Source organism: Takifugu rubripes, chromosome 14, assembly GCF_901000725.2.
Source record: "Takifugu rubripes chromosome 14, fTakRub1.2, whole genome shotgun sequence".
Classification (NCBI taxonomy): Eukaryota; Metazoa; Chordata; class Actinopteri; order Tetraodontiformes; family Tetraodontidae; genus Takifugu; species Takifugu rubripes.
This window is the reverse complement of record NC_042298.1, coordinates 4,206,598-4,223,198: the sequence shown is the minus strand read 5'-3', so window position 1 is coordinate 4,223,198 and position 16,601 is coordinate 4,206,598. Positions and strand designations below refer to the sequence as shown.

General features: G+C 49.1%; 1 protein-coding gene across 3 annotated transcripts in view; it reads left to right on the top strand.

Annotated features, from left to right (window-relative positions):
• Positions 1-16,601, top strand: part of mid2 (midline 2) — a 77,504-nt gene that overhangs the window by 34,573 nt on the left and 26,330 nt on the right. For all 3 annotated transcript variants that reach the window (XM_029846854.1, XM_029846853.1, XM_029846855.1), the window contains exon 2: positions 2,181-3,064. In XM_029846854.1, coding sequence (XP_029702714.1) covers positions 2,237-3,064 — 828 coding nt within the window. In that variant the 5' untranslated portion in view covers positions 2,181-2,236. The remainder of the gene's footprint in view (positions 1-2,180; positions 3,065-16,601) is intronic.

Sequence of the window (16,601 nt, the reverse complement as noted above, 5' to 3'; positions counted from 1 at the left end):
TATTGACTCAAATATCCATGCTACAAGGCTAAAAGCCGTCCGTATGAGCTGAAGCTGCCGCTCTAGCTGCTGGAGGATGAGGGTCGTCGATGCAGAGGTGATTTGTTTCTCCACCATTGTGACTCCATCTCAGTTTCATCAAATGCTCATTAAGAGTCCCATTTTCGCCCCGCAGCTGTCCCGACACTGTTCTGGAGTGAGCAATTTGGTTACGAGTGGTTTGTTTATTCCCGGCTAATTGTCTTTCTGACCGATGCATGCGTCAACAAAGAGCATTACACGTTTACACCCGGGGGACCGCGTCTGTGATCTTTTACTAAATGGTCCATTTCATTAAGAGGAAGTGTCATGAGGTCGTCTTTTAAATCTGGGAAGAGCAACAAGGTCACATCTCCTCTACTGCTGGAATTCATTATGAGCAAATCTATCAGATTTAGGCAGACGCGTAAAAGTGCATCTGTGGAAATATCAGCCAGATGTTGTGAAGTCACAGTGCTGCTCTGTTGCAGCAGACATGAAAAAGACAAAACCCATCAGAGAGTGTGCCTAAATAATTACTGTGTCTAAGTAGCAACACTGCTCAAGTAGAAGTGGGCTATTTCTGGTGGCACTAGATGATGTCATTGGCAATCCTGTTCCCATTTACCTCATGTGATCTCTTAAACTAAACCTAAACGCTGCTCTGAACGCGCACGGTGTGTGTGAGTGTGTGTTTTTACATTTAGCACCAGCTGTTCTCCTCTGGGATGCTTCACCTCTGCACAATAGCAAATGAAGAGAGACAGCCAGACAGGAAGTGCTTGTGTTTTGGGAATGTGCATCTCTGCCTGTGCACATGTGCGTGTGTGTGTGCGTGTGTGTGTGGTTTGTGAATGTCTGCCTGCCCTTCTTTAGTGTCTCCTGTCGTAGCCGCTAGCGTTTCCCCTGAGTGACAGGGCAAAAGCCTAATGAGTGTGGCGATGGTGGCACTAAAGCTAAGTGTTAATTACAACAGTGCGCTTCATTTAGCACGACGATATGATCAGTGCGGCGCGTTTGATCTCTGGCTGCTCACTCTGAACTTGGATAGTTGCATAGATGTGGGATGTGGATCACAGACTCAATGATATTCAAATTAACCCTTTGATTGAGTTGTGGCGCTGCTGTTATGGCAGGTGTTGGCACAGGCACCCTGTAATTAATTACACATCTATGATGTTGTGAAGAACAAAAGAAATCAGGGATCTGTGTCGTGTTTCTGGCTTTATTCACTAAAAGTAATTAAATTTGAGAGAATCGAGAGGGAAACTTTGCTTTGTAAGCTTCCTGGATTAGCTTGCATCCCATAATGAAACCCTTATATTGTTTACCAAAAAAGAGTATTATAAATTTTCATCAAAAAATGTGTGTGTGTGTGTGTGTGTGTGTGTGTGCGTGTGTGCGTGTGTGCGTGTGTGTGTGTGTTTATAGAGTTGCAATTTCCTTCTCTAATGCGCATCATAAAGCCGGGGACAATAAATTCAGCTTATGTTTCTTTGTCAACTTCCCCATCTTGGAAACTTTTTATGACTAAACATTTCGAAGATTGCATCATAATGTGCTACAGTGCGATCACAACACCTGGATCGACTCAGGAAATGAATTGCCGCCTCTGTGGGGACGCCCGCTGTGATGGCGTCGTCTCCCAGAGCTCGGCGTCGTTTCTCCTCCAGCAGCCGGAGACGAGACGTGAGCGGAGGCCGAATCGTTGCCGTTACCGGGGTGTTGTCACTGATTTCCTGTCTTCCATCGGAAGGCCACTCAGAGGAGGTGGCGCTGATGGCAGAGAAGCAGGAGGAGGAGCTCTACCCGTCGGACTAAAAGTCTAGTTTGGATCCCGTTTTGAAGGCTAAAGTGCCCTTGTTCATTTTTCATGGCTTGATTTAAAATGGTCTTTAAAGTGAACGGGGGAAAAAAAAGGGGGAATCGCATGAATCAGGATTATTGTTAAACGCTCAGCCTGTTAAACCAGAGCCGTCCTCCTTCGCTTCCGTCCACCTCCGTCCTCAACACCTCGTCGGCTGTCACCATGCGTCTCCATTAACCCCCCCTGTGGGCAGTTCTCCCGGTTAAACGCACAAACCTGCGCACCGTTGATTTTTCCGATATTCATTAATTAGAAGCCTCTGCCGGACTGTAATTGCTCTCCTCCCCCCCTGCAGGTAATCGGCCGGCTTCTGTGGGATTTGATGTCATCTTTAGATCGGTTCAACTGAAGATGGAAACACTGGAGTCTGAGCTGACCTGCCCGATCTGCCTGGAGTTGTTTGAAGACCCGCTGCTCTTGCCCTGCGCCCACAGCCTGTGTTTCAACTGCGCCCACCGCATCCTGGTGTCCCACTGCTCCTCCAGCAAGCCTCTCGAGTCCATCTCGGCCTTTCAGTGCCCCACCTGTCGCTACGTCATCACGCTGAATCACCGCGGGCTGGAGGGCCTGAAGCGCAATGTGACGCTGCAGAACATTATTGACCGCTTTCAGAAGGCCTCCCTCAGCGGCCCCAATTCCCCCACCGAGAGCCGCCGCCTGCAGCCGCAGCGGCCCTACACCGCCACCATTAGCGGCACAATAGCCGGAACGCTCGGCGGCGGCGGCGGGAGTGGGACGAGTGGAAGCAGCGCCCGCGGCAGCCCGGCCGCTTCCACCCACTCCCACCCGCACGCCAACCACACCAATCACATCAACCACACCAACGCCAACCACAGCCCGGCGGTGGTGGCCAAAATGGACCCGCGCATCAGCTGCCAGTTCTGCGAGCAGGACCCGCCGCGCGAGGCCGTGAAGACGTGCGTCACGTGCGAGGTGTCGTACTGCGACCGCTGCCTGCGCGCCACGCACCCGAACAAGAAGCCGTTCACCAGCCACCGCCTGGTGGAGCCGGTGCCGGACACCCACATCCGAGGCCTGACCTGCCTGGAGCACGAGAACGAGAAGGTCAACATGTACTGCCTGGTGGACGACCAGCTCATCTGCGCCCTCTGCAAGCTGGTGGGGCGCCACCGGGAGCACCAGGTGTCCTCGCTCACCGAGCGGTTCGACAAACTCAAGGTGAGTGTTTCCTAGCAAAACGCCGACTTTGCGCCGTTTGACTGACGGAGGTAAGTCGCCATTTTGAAGATGCGTTTCAGCGTGTTAGCGGCTCAGCTTTTAATCCATTCCGACCTTTGGGATCTTCAACCCGCCTCTTTCTGTTGACTGTGAACTTTTCGGAAATGCCAGTTGCATCACCGAGTAGCGTCGGCCTTTGTTCGGCCAGAAGGACAGAAAGTCAGATGACAAACAGAAAGACGGAGGGGAAACAATCGGGATTGTGTGGCGGGGAGCCGCAGGAAGGTCGTCATTATAATAGTCGATGAGCTGGCATTCCCGCGGCTCTGCCTAAAGTCCTCGGCTGCTGAATCAGGCCGACGCACAACAAAGAGCAGCGCTGTCTTTTTTTATTCCAGCCCCCTTTTATGGGTGTCCTCTGACACAGTAGTATGCTAATGAAACAATACCAGCGACAAGCGTAAATAAAATTTATAGGATACTTAAGCCGAACGTCAGCCCCTGAAATGATCTGTGGGGGTTTTTCTGGGCCACGTTTCCGACTCCGCCCGGGCTGCTTAGATTTATCCTTCCATTACCAGTTTAGCCAGACCCATCTGCCCTGGAAGTGGAGCCGCAGCCTGAAGTAACGCCTCTGACTCCGACCCGTCAGCGGACTGGTTTTAAAGCGTTTTCACAACTGGAGGCTGAATTAATACATGATGAAGTGAGATAAATCAGACCTTTACGCCTCTGCGGCCCTCATTCTTCATCAAGCAAAGACACTAAAAACACACGGTGCCACCGAGAGTGATGACAGTTTACAGCATAGACTGATCTGTCAGCTCCCCCCCCCCCCCCATTTCTCCCTGTTAGAGAGGAGTTTTTCTTGCCACTGTTGCCTGTAGGGGGTCTGTAGCAGACGATACATAAAGATGAATTGAATTTAATGTGAAACAGGATAATTGTGGTTTGGGCTTCTTCTTTGGCACCTTTAAATGTGCTAATTTGTGATTCATCAGCGGCTAATCATTTTATTGAACCTGCCGCGTCGCGCGACCGCCTGATCGCTCACAGCACAAATGAATGAAGGCTTAATTCGGGAAAATGAAGTGTCAGCTCCCGTCACTTAGCCGCTCTGTCACCTGACAGCCCTGCTCATCTCGCTACATCTGCACATCGCACTAGTAACACTAGCAATTCATTAATGCGGGGATGGAAGCGGCGCCTCTGGTGGATCGCAGGGTTGATCCCGCCACATCTGCTGAACCCATCTGCCGTTAAAAGTGCAGAATGATGACAGACTTGTGTTTAAATTAAAGCTGGCAGGCTATTCTAGCTAAAAAATGAAAGGAATAACAGTGTATAAGGAATAAGGTGAGGTTTCTCCACTGCTTGACATGCTTAGCATTGAGGCGCCACTTCAGGGTCACGGTGAAACGAAATCTCTTGTCTGCATCTAAATGGCGTCACCTGTATCTGTGGTGCTCTCTTTTGTTTCTCTTGTTCTCAAACTCATCAGGTGAGCGAGCAGGTTCTTCCTGTTTCCATCCGTATCGTTTTTTTCTCCGCGCTCTGCTGCCTGTTAGCTGCAGCTTTAGTGCAACGCTTCGCTCAACTGCGCTTAAAAAAAAAAAGGGAATCCTGAAATTGGACATTTAAGAACATCTAAAGTTGAAGCACATCCATCCTGCCAGTGCTGTTCTATCTTCTAGGCTGTGATAGCTGGGTTTATTTTGCTGTTGTTTTCCCCGTCGTGGCTGCTGACGCTAAACCCTGGGCTGCTCTGACTCTTCACCGCTCATCTGTCATCACCTGTCAAGTGTTGTCATCCTCGCAGCCGCTGCAAATCACCTCCGCCCCATCCGCAGTTGTCGGCGCGAGTGTTTACGGCTCTGGTTGATCCGCTGATGCAAGGTCATCCAAGCAGCCCGCTTTATTAGCTTTGCGGCTACAAACAGCTGTAGTGCTATTCAAAGGCAGCTGCCATATTTCACATGTTTCACCATTAGGACCTTACAACAGGCTAAATAATCGTCTTTGGGCAGGAGGCCCATCAATAACAGAGTTGTCGTCTCTGTACTGACACACTGTTCCTACAAAAACACACAACCGTGGAAACGGCTGGTTCCTTTGTTTTCCGTAATGACGTGCAAACATCACACAGGGCGTGAAATCAAAGTTAAAGCAGAACATTTTAATTTGTGGTCATTAGGACGCATCAACGTGGATCGCTGCATGCGCTCTCTGCATGAATCCATAATTAGGATTGTTTAATTAACGCCAAATGAACGTCCCGGCTGCAGACGTTCCTGTCTTGGGTAACACGGCCTTGCTTCAGTAATGATGAACATTATCTGGTTTGTATTCAGCAGATCTCGCTCTTGAACCCATGATTGTCACAACGTTAGGCTGAAGCGTTTGGCTGCTCCTCAACACAACAGCCTTATTTCAGCAAGACTTTGTGTTTTTGGTATCGTTTTTGTCAGTCTCTCCCTCCGCGTTACCTCAGCGTGGGCGATAGCCGTGTTTTCTGGAGACATTATCTTCCAGGTGCAACAAGAACCCATCTCATTAGGTCACGAGGTGAACCTGGCAACAGGGTTCCTGGCAGCGTAGAACAGCGCTTTTATTTTAGCTCTAAATTCCCTTCTCTATTATTGATGCTTCGCACTACCAGAACTTCTGCTCTTTGGATGTTGAACCCACCTGCTCAGCGCCTCATCGCCCCGGTGTCGGCTTTGCTGTGTGGTGGCTCCTCACCCGCCCTCTCTGGTTCCGTACAGAATGTAGGACAGTTCTCTATAAGAAGCTTGCGTTCCTCCTGACTTGAGTGAGGTCTTTTGAACAGTCCCCAGTTAATAGCTTTGAACTTTCTCCACTTTGAAATCCCCAATCTGCGCCGAATCTGGGTGGAGACCAACCCTGGACCAGGTTCCAGCTCGGCTCATCGGTGGCAGCTACTTTATAATCCTTCTCTTGTGAGTAGGAAGTGCGGTTTGTGCATAACTAATCATGAAAGTTCAAACCGTAGGGGTGTGTGTGTGTGTGTCTGTGTGTGTCCTTTCTGCATCCACGCTCATGTTATTTGCTTTCATGCTACCAGGCTTCGATTTTGGCGTTCTCGGAGCGGTGCATCGGTGCTGCAGCTGGTGCTATTGATCTCAGTTTGGTGCCCTTCTGTGTGGACTTTGCATGATCCCCCGTGTCCTGTTTTCCATCTCTGTGTTCTCCACGCCCCCCCACTGTTATTGCCCCCTGCTTGTGTGCCGCCTAGATGGATTGAGGACCTGTCCAGGACGTCTCTGGAGTTTTGCCTCCTGCTTAACGACGGCCATGTGCAGCCCTTCACGCCCCAACGCACATGTGATGTACGTTTTCAGGCCGTGTGACGGCCGGGAAGTTTTCAATCTCATGTTAGCGGCGTTGCTATCGACTGTTCCATCCCGCGCTCTAATAGAGCCATCCGACTGACCGCAGATCAATGCACCTCCATAATTAGCTCGTGCTGCTTTGTTGTCTGCAGCCTCGCCGAGTTTGACCTCAGCCGGGTTCTCCGTGTTTTTCTACGCGTTTGCTGAGTCAGCGCGGAGATGCTTACTGTCACTGAAAGATTCCCCATGCCGAGAGCGAGAGGTAAGCAGGCTCACAGCCGCTAAAGGCCAAATCCTTTAACTCCCCGACGGAGAGCTGAGCAGCAAAGGTTCCTGGAACAGCGGAGGAACGTATGAGAAAGGACGCTGCAGAAACAAACGGTGTGTGTAATGGCAGGCATCTCTGTGCTGCCTGGCCAGCTGAGGAATTAGTATTCTGGATAGTGGCTCTCTCTTCTGCTGCAGCTGTATTGTTAAGCATCTTCAACGGTGCCAGTGGTTACTGTTTATTCAACGCCTGGATGTTGCTCTCCAGTATTAGCTCTTAGCTTTGGACAATCCCATCCCCGTCCCTGTCGTTATTTTTACACATCATGGGTAAACATGAGAGCTGTGGTAACCCTCTTATGCTAGATAACCAATTTGCTCACAAAAACCTTTTGAAAAATGTTTTATTTAGAACATTACAGCCACTCGACTGATCCCGCTAGTGTAATGTTGTTTGTTCTATGAACATTTGCCAGAACTGCTTCAGTGAGTTAGTTTTATGGTTAAAATAACACATTTTTATTGCTGCAAAATCTGCACAATCATTGTTCATTTCATAATTTTACCCTCCAATTAACTATTCATTCCTGGACTTGGCTAGAAAGCGAAGGCAGACTCCTGAATGTGTTGGGAAATCTTAAGTGATGTGTGTTTTCCTCTACATTTGGGAAATTGGAGGCTACATTTGAAAAATCGATTCTATAGTTCGTCATATATAGCAGAGACTTATATCCATAAACTACTTGTTTATAGAAAAAGCCCATTAACTCATATTTAACTACTACAGGATGAAGACTCACGGCCCTGATGACCTTTTCAGCTTGAATCTCTGTCTGTGTGGATGGATGCTATAAATGTGATGTACCTTAAAGCAGAGCTCAGCTCTAATCTAAAGCGGTGCCTTTTTTATAGTGAACACGGTGAAAGCTTCCAATCGTTTCCTCCTTGTAATCGTGACGGACTCCCACCGTCCTCCTCTGCAGCCTCGCTCCCATCAGCTCTGCTCCCAGAGTCGTGAACATTATCCTTCCCACCTGCTTCCCGTCGCTCTCTCCTTTGTTTCACCCAGACTCGCCCCCCGACCCCGCTCTTCTTTTCCAGGTAATAGCGCTCTCCTCCTCCCGCGCTCGCCCCGAGAACCTGCAGCGGCCTGCGTGAGCGGAGATGCGCGGCATTTCCAGGTGTGCGTTGATGCTATTAGGTTTGACATGTGTGGAGCGACTGGGAGCTGAGTGTGACATCGGGGGCCATCGTGCCTCCGTCTCCCCCACAGTGTGAGGGGGGCACACTTAGCTGTGCTGACAGCACCATCATGCTTGTAGAAAGCTTTTAGCGTCTGCGTACGCCGCGCGAGCGGTAATGCGCCCAACAGGAAGCCCGTTTGAAAGCGCGCGTTCCAGCGCGCACGCCAGCGCCGACGGTGCATCATTCATAGGTCGTGAAAATATGTCACCGCAGCCTGTCGTAACACTTAGTGGGTCATGGAGGAAAATGGCTTATCGAGTTCCTCGAAGCCTCCCGCATCGTCCAATTTTTGCGAGAGAGGGGTTTAAAAAAAAAAAAAAAAAGCTTTTAGGAGCATGAGGACTCACCAGATGCTGAGAACTGTGGGAGATTTGTTCATTTAGCGCCCGTTCCTGAACGTCCTTACTTTCCTGATGTCGAGTCAAAAAAAAAATCTGGTATACACACTCTATGAAAGTCATTATTTATGGACTTTGATCTGGAGGCGCGGCCCAGAATAAGAGGATTTCCATCGCAATCAGCAAAACCATCATTCGGATGCTGTTTTTCCACGGGTGGTGTTGGTAAATATCTGATGAATAAGCGCATCCATGCACAAATCCACGACACTGATTACACTCAGAGGCACACGCACGCTCCTCCCCACCACGCTTCCTACTTCCTACATCACGCTGTGGCGTTGGGAAGAAGTCGGGAATGCAAATAAATATTTGGATGGCAGCTGGGGGATTAAACGTTACGCAAGCGTGCAGAAAGGGAGCATTTACAGCGGGTCTGCGTTCATCTCTCAGGTTCTGTGGTCAGAATGAGCCCGGGATGGAAACCGATGTGGGACAAAAACAGCCGCTGCTGTCCTGTCTCAGCCTTTTGTCTTTGCCGTGTTTGTGCTCCTGTTTGGCGTCTTCGGAACGGGAGGGACGACCCGTGTCCTGCTCTGAGGCCACCAAACAGGAACAGGAACAATATGAACGACTGACAGCAGCGTGCACGGAACGGCACGTCTTCGCTGACCCCAGGAGGCCCCTCGGAGTCACTTTAATAGCAGTTAGTGGAGTAACAGCTCATTTAAACGGAGAACTTCTTGGTAAGGACGTTACAAATGCGGCTGCGTCCACTCCGGTCTTGGCTCTGAGGCCGTCAGCTTCCCAGCTTTTTCCCTGCGTTGCTGTTGCAACTGCTTGAAATGTAAAATGCATTATCTCCATCTCTGCACGGAGCAGAAGACGCCACTGTCACTGAGCATTAAGTGCAGGGAAACCGGATGTATGCCACAGCGCACGGCGGCTAAGCTAAGCACAGCTATGCTTTCAGCCACACTCAGTTAGCGCTTTGATTTTTTTTTTAAACTTTTTTTTGTGCCATTTACATCTGTGAGCCGCTGTTCCTTCCACACCACAAGAGACAGCACATGTCTTCCAGCAGTAGCAACATCGTCACGGTAACAACAGACGCTACATTTTCCATCAGGGCAATCAGGAAATCACTGGGCTCGGTTCGCAATCAAAGGAGCTGATCAAAGAGGAATATTAGCAGGCGTTGGGGCGAATTCCTTCACAGCTGTACTGATGTCAGATCTTTCCTCAAGCAGCCCTCGAGAAGCTCTCAGTTTGAAGAAAGAGTCAGATTGTATTTTTGTTTAGCTCAGGAAGAGGAGAATGCTGTAGATGAAGGACAACGTCTGGCTGCGGGCATCATTCCTGGTCTGGTCCCAGTAAAAGAGACAATCCTCACATTCCTCACATTGGATTTCTCTGCATGTCAGTTGTTTAGTCTCCTGGGAAGCATTTCAGGCTCCCACACGCCTCTTTTCCCAACACAGCTGCCTCGAACAGAAGCGTTTTCAGGGCTTTTCCATTCCGATGAATCCGTTTCCACCGCTCCGAGAACGCCAAAATCGAAGCCTGGTAGCATGAAAGCAAATAACATGAGCGTGGATGCAGAAAGGACACACACAGACACACACACACACACACACGCATCCCTGTCTAGCTCAGTGACAGAAACAGTGCAGATCAGGTGATTTATGAACATACAACTGAGGTCGGAGTTCATGTTCCAGTGACCTGATCCTGGGCCTGTCCTGGTGAGGGTCAATCATTACCTTCCATCAGCCTCCCAGAGGTTAGCATGTAGCTTTCCTTCTCTGTGGCCAACCCAAAACTTCGGATTTGTTTCTGAATTTCTACCTTCATGTCCTTGAACACCGGAGCCACAGCCGCTCTTCCAGCCTCTCCAGTCAGCTGTTGGAGAAGTTATTCAAGTTCACCATGTTTTAATTAGCCCTCCAAAATAGAGGTGAGCAACAGCAACCGAGCGTGGGAATTGAATTTGGGGACTTTACTCTTTGAAAACACAGGTTAATGGCGCCGTGCTCCAGCGTCTGCCTTTTAAAGCCGACAAGAAAAGGCTGCACCGATGCATGCGTAATGCCACGCGGAGCTTCTTTTATGGGCTCTAAAAAAAGGGGACACGTGGCCTGTTCTCCACAGGCAGCGCGGGAGCCGTGGGGACAGTTGCTGATCACCCAGCCCAGTAAAGCTTTATGGATAAAACACTCACACACATTAGCGTGTGACAGCATGCAAACACACGCGTGGAGACGGCAACGCTGTCTGTGCTGGCAGAGCTGGTTTTACTGCGTTCACAGTGAGGGCGTCGTTTTTCTTTTCACCTCTGCGCACAGTGCTCAGAGCCATCGGCGCTCGTAAAAGCTATCAAGCTAATTAAATTACTGAGAAGAAGACTGGCCCACCACCCCACCTCCTATATATCAGGGAGAACTTCCAGCCTGGGTGGTCCCATTCGTTCCTGGCTGGCATGGGGGTCACTTGAATGAATTGTTTTCTGTAATTTACTCTCTTTGGGGCATTTCAGATTGGAATCGGTTGAGGAGTCGCTGTAATATGTCATCCTTCCAGTCCTGCTAACCCCTGGCCGGGAAAGTTCTTCTTTGGCTCGGCGTACTCAGAGGAAGTTCAACACCCCGACTATGTCATACTCTGCGGAATGCGAGCGTTCCCGCATCGTGATGGCAGGCAGCCTATCAGGCCGTGAACGCGCCTCCCCTCAGTGTGGCGAGCTTTGTTAGCATCCCAGCAGCAGCGCCGGGCGGGTTCCTGCACGGTTCCCCGGAGAAGCACAGCAGTGTTCTGTCTCTTATCTTATAGCTTATCCGTGTCTCCACTTCCTGTGCCCTCCTGTCACTGGTTGTCACAGAAACAGTCGCCCCCATAGATTATCACGCAGTTACGCAGCCGCCATCGGCGTTGGTGAAACGCGACCTCGTTTTTTAAATACATGACAGCGACGTGATTTACTGGCTGGCTTCCTCAGCCGGCCCAATTAGAGCCGGCCGAGCTCAGCAGAGATAGAGTAGAAGCCGGCAGGCTCGTTTGTTAAAGTGGACAGATCCACTTTGGTGCTAATAGAGACACTTTGTCTTGTCACTGACCACCGTCAACACATGCGAAAGGGCGACTGGGAGTGTTAATTATGTGCTTTCTGTAAACTGATACGCTTTTAAATACCTAAATAGAGACGTCAGCTTGGAACAGCAGCCGGGGAAGGCTGAAAATCAATTATACAAACGCAAATTAAGTAAAAGGCCTAAAATATGTCCTGATTCTTGATTATGCTTGAAATGACTATTGGAATGGATTGCCGTGGCAGTCATTTACTCTTGTGGCTGTTTGTGTAGAGGAAATGTCTTGGATTTTCCCTTTTTCGGTGGCTCGGGATCACAGTGACGCCGCGTCAGCGTCTTCACAAACGATGCCCCGAGGCAAACGCCCGCAGGTCAGATACTGACACGCGTCACGGCATCCGCCACTCTGCCGCATTTGAGTGTGTTTACAGTAACACCGGCGGCACCAATCACGCACGCTCGCAGAAGCTGTCTGTCCCCCCCCCACCACCACCTTCGGCGGCTAGGATGGGGGGGCTACGTTAGCGTAGAGCATCGGCGTCGATGGGGGTTTTACAAGAAGCAGAGATTGAACCCAGATGTGTCAGTTGCACCTATTTTGCGTCAGGTTTTTTCCTCCGTTCCCCCGCGTGGCCTCGTTCCCCAGTGGTCAGTGGCATTTCCTCTTGGTCACCTCTGGACTGGGCGGTGTTACTGGGAGCAGGACTTAATCCACTGTAGTATCACCATGCGTTGACCACTTTGCCTCTTGCTCGCGTTTGGCGGTGCTTAAGGGATTACACGACGGTTTTGTGAGGGCCCAGCTGGTTCAGCTCTGTTTAGCTTTGGGCCAACGTATTCTGTGTTATTCCAGAATGTAGCGCTTGTGCACATACCAAGCTGCACGTTAAAGATATCAGCCTGAGATCCATCAGACATCTGGAATCTCTGGAATCTCCGCTGGACGTAAACCCACATGTCATACGTCGGCAGTGTTTACAACAGCGTAGCCCTTCATCCTGGGACTCGCTGCTCTCTATACACACATTTCCGTGTGTGTGTGTGTGTGTGTGTGTGTGTGTGTGTGTGCTCGCCTCTGCGTCCGCTGGGCTTCTCCTTATGCTGCCTGTGAGCTCCTGTGGGAGCAGCTCCGCTCAGCAAAATACACAGCTTCTCCTCACACTCAGATGCTCTTATCTCCTCTCGTCCATTTCATGTGTGGTGCATAGAAGCGCCTTTGAATGACTGACGTCCTTCTGCGCAGCAGGGGCGCGTTCCCTCTCCTCTGAAAAAAAGGAACCTTATAGGGATACTTAAGGGGAAATATTTCCACTTAGCATTTTTAATGCAGCAGCTTAAAGCCAGAGCAGGATGGCAGCTCCTGGGTCTCCATCCCCCAGCGTGGCTCTGGCCCACCCCACAGTTTCCCCAGTTATTACAGGAAAGAAAATAAGACAAAATGAATAAAGGTGTGAATATGTCGATGAGCTGCTGCTGCTGCACGCTGCCCCCCCCCCCCCCTTATTTGCTTCCTGCAAGTCTGTTTTTTCAGTTTCTTTTGGTACCTGAGTGGGCATTCAGCCAAATACATTTATGACTGTATTTGCAGCAGAAACCAATCTGGCCTCAAGTGCCAATGTGCTAGAACCTGCCAAGGAAGCGAACACAGAGGACATGATGTTATTAACATCTTTAGGATTTACTTTCAGGGGGTAGAGAAACAAGACTAATACAAATAACTGAAAATGGCTTTTTAACGGTTAAACAGCGTTATAGGACCGTTTAACTTAACTTTAGGAGAGAAGACCGTAACGACACATCTCCACCGCAAGACTCGGTTACTTTTGATATAAATGAAGAAAAGAAGGAAGAAATGACTCATGATTCTGTTCTAGTCCAGTGGAAAAGGTCAGTTGAGCATTTAAAGATATTGAAAAGGACATTTGACTTGAGACTGAAGAGAATTAGCCTAGATTACCGGACCTGATGACAGCTGCAGCAGCAAGGAGGCCGTTAATCACTGTGAACGGGTTTGGACGGGAAACTGTTGAGATCACTTATCGGACATTTTCCAAACCAGTATTAACGTACAAATGAATACAGAGCTGGTTGTTCTCAGAGAGCGAATGGCTCTATCATTGCATTAGCTTTAACTGGTTGTTTAAACCATCATATTGTGTTTCACCTGTGGCCCGTGGGTGTGGCCCGCACCTGTAGGTCCCTAGACCGACAAAACTTTCTCATCCTGGAGAGAGTCCGGTATTAATAAGCCAACACATCACATTCCGACGTCTATATTTTTCCAGCATTGTTCGGCTCCACCAGGCAGCCACGTTGACTCACCGTGATGCTAACATGTTACGTCGGCAGTCACTGTTAATCTGCTATAGCTAGAGACACAAATGCTCCTTATGTAGCCTCCAGCTAGCAACAGTGACCTAATGGTATTATCATCTATTTATATGTACGGACATGGATAGCATGGACGTGTCGGCGGATACACCCGCGGGTGTCTGTCTGTTGGGTGGAAGCGGCAAAATAGACGTTGAGTCATCTCCAAACATATTAAAGTGACAGCTGAAGCATTTAACACGCTTGGAAATGATCATTGCTGACAGTTTCTATATGAATCCATTGTGACATTACCAGCCGTTGACCCTGATGAGGATGCGACTGTAGGCTGGTTTAATCCTATAGCTTATTTGTCTCTACACAACAGTGATAAAAGTGACGCCTCAACGCACAAAATCAGGTAAATAATTTGGTCTCTCTCTCTCGTAAAATATTGATCACTCCGCCCGGCTGCCTCTCATGTGTGAATCACTGGAAATCCAGCGTAGGCCGATTGAAATGAAACACAAAGATCCTTTAAGCCCAAATAGACATTTCAATGTTTTTTTCTCGAAGCGCCCTCCGCCTCTCTCCGATCCCCTAATCCTCTGTATTAAATTCCCATTTCTTGTCATGCAGATATCATAGTAGTCTCCATCTGTAATCTGATATGAAATTGTCAAACAAAAGCCCTCTAGAAAGTGGAGGAGAGGCCTGTGGCGAGTTCTCTCTTTGTTCTTAGACTCTTTGTGCGTCTTTCTTTAGTCGCAGATCTCGGCCACACTCTTCCCGACCCAAACAAATAATTGGGAAGATCAAAGTGCGCTGAGGCTCATGGGAAAGCTGTGTCTTTTATCTACAATATCATGTATCAGCTCGCATCCTGCCACTCTCCTGTTCAGTTTTCAAACTATCGGAGAAATGTTCTCAACCTGCCGCGTTGATCTAATGATGAGGCGTCTACGTTGAAGCACAAGCAGTCATTTCCTCTCCTTAGCGGGTGTCCAGCTCATGTCATACTAAGGTAAAGCTCCAGCTGCAGGTGGACGGCAGAACAGACTTAACTACAGAACTGAAGGCGGGCTGGAATTGATCCAGGGAGAATAAATCAAACAATATGCAAAAGCTGCGCAGGTCACATAAATTAGCCCCATGATAGTGAATAGCTGCAAGAAAAAGACTTGCTAAAACCCACCAGTCTTTGACCTCAGAAGCTCTGACTCATGGAATTTTACCCTCACCAATAGGAGAGTCTGGTTCCCAGAAGGCTCGGGTTACTGGCACTTCCTGCCACTGGACGAGCTCTCAGCAGCTGTACAGGGCGCTCCTTCCATTGTCTCGCCGACTCTCATCCGGCCCTCTTTTCATTTCTCTTTCTCTCACCGTCCCCCGTATGCATAAGAGATGATCTAGAATTAATTAAAAGCGTAAGCCTTTGAAGTGGCTTTGTTGGCCTCGCGGCGTTCCATTTTGTTAAGGGAGGGGTGGCTGGGTGATATATTTGGATACTTTATGACATTGTGTAACATCTGGAGATTGGGAGCTGGAAAATGTCACCTGAGTAACCGACTCACGTCACTCTTGCATACGTTTCCCTGCCGTTATTGTTTGTGGAGACATCCTCGTGTCTTCTCCCGAGTCTAAAAAGGATTAAACTGTGTTTTGAACTTGAACTTGACGTCTGATGAAAGTGCAACTTTTGCTTCATGCTGAAAGCACACGTGCTAACGTGAGTGATTAGCAACGCAGTTCTGTCATATTTTATTCTTTCATGATGTAATTGGGTGAAACTCACTCTGAAATGTCCTCATGGGTATAAACTGATGGCTGGAGATTAAATCCCGACGTCTGCCTCAAACGTCCGTCCGACGTGTTCGGTTAAGCCGTAATCACACGCACGTCTCCTGTCACACATTTGTTTCCTTTGTGCCTGATTCTTTCTTTCCAATCCCTGTAGCAACCATGATAGAAAGACAGATCTGTCCAAATACAAATAGAATCATCTGTACAGCAACGATACCGAGTAGCTCCTCTCTGGAAAAAAAGGGGGGGGGGGTGATCTAACCGAAGATGAAGGACTGTCAGGGGCTGCTGTTTTAACTGTGCCAAAATGGGCAGAATACGGACCGAAGGAGTAAGGAACAGAGCGAGAGGAGACGGAACAAAGGGGAAGGGAGATTTAATATTACTCCTAGAGAAAAGCAGACGGTGGGAGAGACAAAGCAGTGAAAGTGGGAGCCTAGTTTGTCCCCCCCATCCCCTCCTTTCAGCATGGGTCTCCAACCTATTTCTTTCCCATCAACCCTCTTTCCATCTCTGTAGCTCATTGCTTTCTGCTTCCGACGCTGAATTGGTGAATAAATTGCCTCATGCTAACAGGCTGGGCCACCACAGCAACACCAATTACGCCTCCGGCAGGTAAATTTGTGTTTTTTGCTTTTGTGTCCACTCATCTTTATCTGTATCTGAGGATCCTTCTTTCTGTGAGGAAGACTCTGCTCAGCACCTGCAGTTGCCACTAGAAATCCAGTGGCAACAGGTCAGACACAACCATTACCAAGAGTTTTGTCCTCATTTGCAGCAGCAAAAATGCCACAATCTTCTTGAATTGTGTTGCTGTGAGCCACATTCGCCGGACGTTACTCACCAGGTGCTGAAAATAACCCCTCCTTGGTCTCGCATTTCTAACATATCATATGTTATTTAAGTCGTCTTCGCTTTAATTTGGTCTGTCACCAGTGCTTTCTCTCGCTCTCCCGTCGCCTCGCTCCTCCACTCCTCTTCTCCTCCGTGTTCTTCCTCCGCTCGTCGTCTTTGATGTCTGTTGTGTGTTTTAATGAGTTTGTTGTTGACACTTCCCCCGCGCCCAGCTCTGTCTGCCATTCATCCACGCTGCCTGCTGGGCTGAAGCCTGAGGAGCGCAAACACACACAAAAAA